General features: G+C 37.9%; 1 protein-coding gene across 1 annotated transcript; it reads right to left on the reverse strand.

Moving 5' to 3' along the window:
* Positions 1–1,368: 1,368 nt before the first annotated feature.
* On the reverse strand, positions 1,369–1,902 carry LOC145040013 (putative mitochondrial protein AtMg00240). Its single transcript, XM_078988007.1, has one exon. The coding sequence runs from the start codon at positions 1,900–1,902 to the stop codon at positions 1,369–1,371; it is 534 nt and encodes a 177-aa protein (XP_078844133.1).
* Positions 1,903–2,265: the final 363 nt, after the last annotated feature.

Genomic DNA, 2,265 nt, shown 5'->3' on the forward strand with positions numbered 1-2,265 from the left:
TCAACAAGATTCAGATGAACTTCTTGGAGGTTGTTGAGTGGTCGATATGCAGAAAAGGCGCATGTAAAGAGTGTAGACAAAGGAACCACGGCTGTGAAAGCATCGAATGGTCCATACAATGGATGATTCTTTAAGAACTTGATCATTAACTTGAGTGGGGCATTGTATGAGGAATGATCATCGAAGATTGCTCGGAAATTACTGGAGGCAATTATCGGAGAGTCTGTGGGGTTGGAGCTTCGAGATCCAGTGGGTTTAGTTGGTTTCATTGATACATTTGATTTCCCCATTATAGAAGATCGAAAGTGGTTGAGAATTAGAGAAGCTGTGAATGTAGTGAGTTTTTTTTTTTTTTTTTTTTTTTTTTTTTTTTGAGGATTTGAGGGTTTGAAGGTTTTGAAAGCGTAAAGTGTTACTGGAGAAGACGAAGGGTTTATATAGGGTAGAGGATGAACTGTAAAAGGAGTTTACCCTAGGTAAAAATAGGTTCATTTTGGGGGAAATATCATGGATTAAGATTTAATCTTAGCCACATAAAAAAATCGAAACGGTTTCTAAAAGATTTTGTGGATTTTCAAAAAGGGTAGAAATTAATGAAAAGTCAGACGTACGACATTACGTCTGGTAAACATGTGGATAGGGAGTGGAGGTTGTAACTGATGGGACGTTCTAGATAGAGGAAAGGACAGGTTTGGGATATGTTTATGGAAAACCAATCCTTTTTGTTATCATACCTAATATAGGTCTGAGACAAAAGTTTTTTAAGAAAAAAGAAAGATTACAGTTTCTCAAGGAATGTTTTTTTATTTAATGTTCTATTTAATGAAGAGTCATTAAATAGCACACTATGGTTTATTTTTGAAAGTTTTTTTTATATATTTATTAAAAAGATGTTGCGGATGAACACATCACTACAGATGGATCCTTTGCCATTGTGAATGATTACGGTAGGAGCAACTGAGAAAAACACTTGAAAAACAGATTAGTAATAACAACCAAAAGACCAAGGGGAGGTAAGTATAGTATATGGCTGCGGTATGTGACTGCAGTTCTCAGGATATCCCAAAACCATTTATTATAAATATCTTTCATTTAGAACCGCAATGGAGACCATGAATGGTCCGCAGTAGCTAACAATTCTGGAAGAATTGAGAGTCTGGATTCATCGTTCCTAACATCTGTAAGAATGCATTGAGTTTGGTAGAGTCAAGTGCCTTTGTAAACACATCAACAATCTCTTAATGTGTAGGGATAAAGATGAGTTCAATGTTACCTTTCAGAATGTGATATTTGATGAAGTGATACCGAAGTTTAATATGCTTGGTATTTGAGTGATGGATAGGATTATGAGAAATCGCTATGGCACTCTCATATTCGCAGTAGATTGGTATCTGCAGCATTCTGTACCCGTAGTCCAGCAGTTTTGTTTTCATCCATAGCACTTATGAGCCAAAAAATGACAGCAGCCACATATTTAGCTTCTGGGATAGACAATGACACACAAATTTGTTTTCTCAAGGAGCAGCTGAGTAATCTTCCATCCAAGAATTGACATCCACCAGAGGCGCTTTTCCTATCCAGCTTGCAACCAGCATGATGAACATCAGTAAACGCTTGAAGACTAAAGTCATTGCCCACAGGATACCATAGGCCAAGAGATTTGCTTGTTTTTAGGTATTGAAGAATTTGTTTAGCTACGGTCATGTGAGACATTTTTGGATCAGCATGATACCTTGCGGATACACCTGTTGCAAATACTATATCCGGTCGACTAGCAGTGAGATACATGAGAGACCCAATGAGGCCTCTATAGGTCTTGTGATCAACAGGTTCTCCGGAAGGATCAACAGAGATCTTATAGCCAAATGCCATGGGTACCTTAGCTGAAGAGCAGTTATCCATTAAGTATATCTTCAGCACTTCAGAGGTATATTTTTCTTAATGGACGAAGATTCCTTGAAGAATCTGTTTGACTTGGAGTCATATAAAGAAGTTAATCTCTCTATTCATGCTCATCTGAAATTTGTTGGTCATGAGCCTAGCAAAATCATCCAGCATCCTCTGATATGTGGATCCGAAGATGATATCATCCACATATATTTGTACAAGCATCAAGGAATTCAGAGACAGTCTCGTACCACGCTCGTGGGGCTTGCTTCAAGCCGTAGACTGCTTTTTTGAGTTTGTAGCAGTAATCAGGAAATTCTACACTTTCAAAGCCTGGAGGTTGTTGAAGGTAAACCTCTTCCTTTAGTTCCCCATTAA

Source organism: Lactuca saligna, chromosome 4 (genome assembly GCF_052625555.1).
Source record: "Lactuca saligna cultivar CGN05327 chromosome 4, ASM5262555v1, whole genome shotgun sequence".
NCBI lineage: Eukaryota > Viridiplantae > Streptophyta > Magnoliopsida > Asterales > Asteraceae > Lactuca > Lactuca saligna.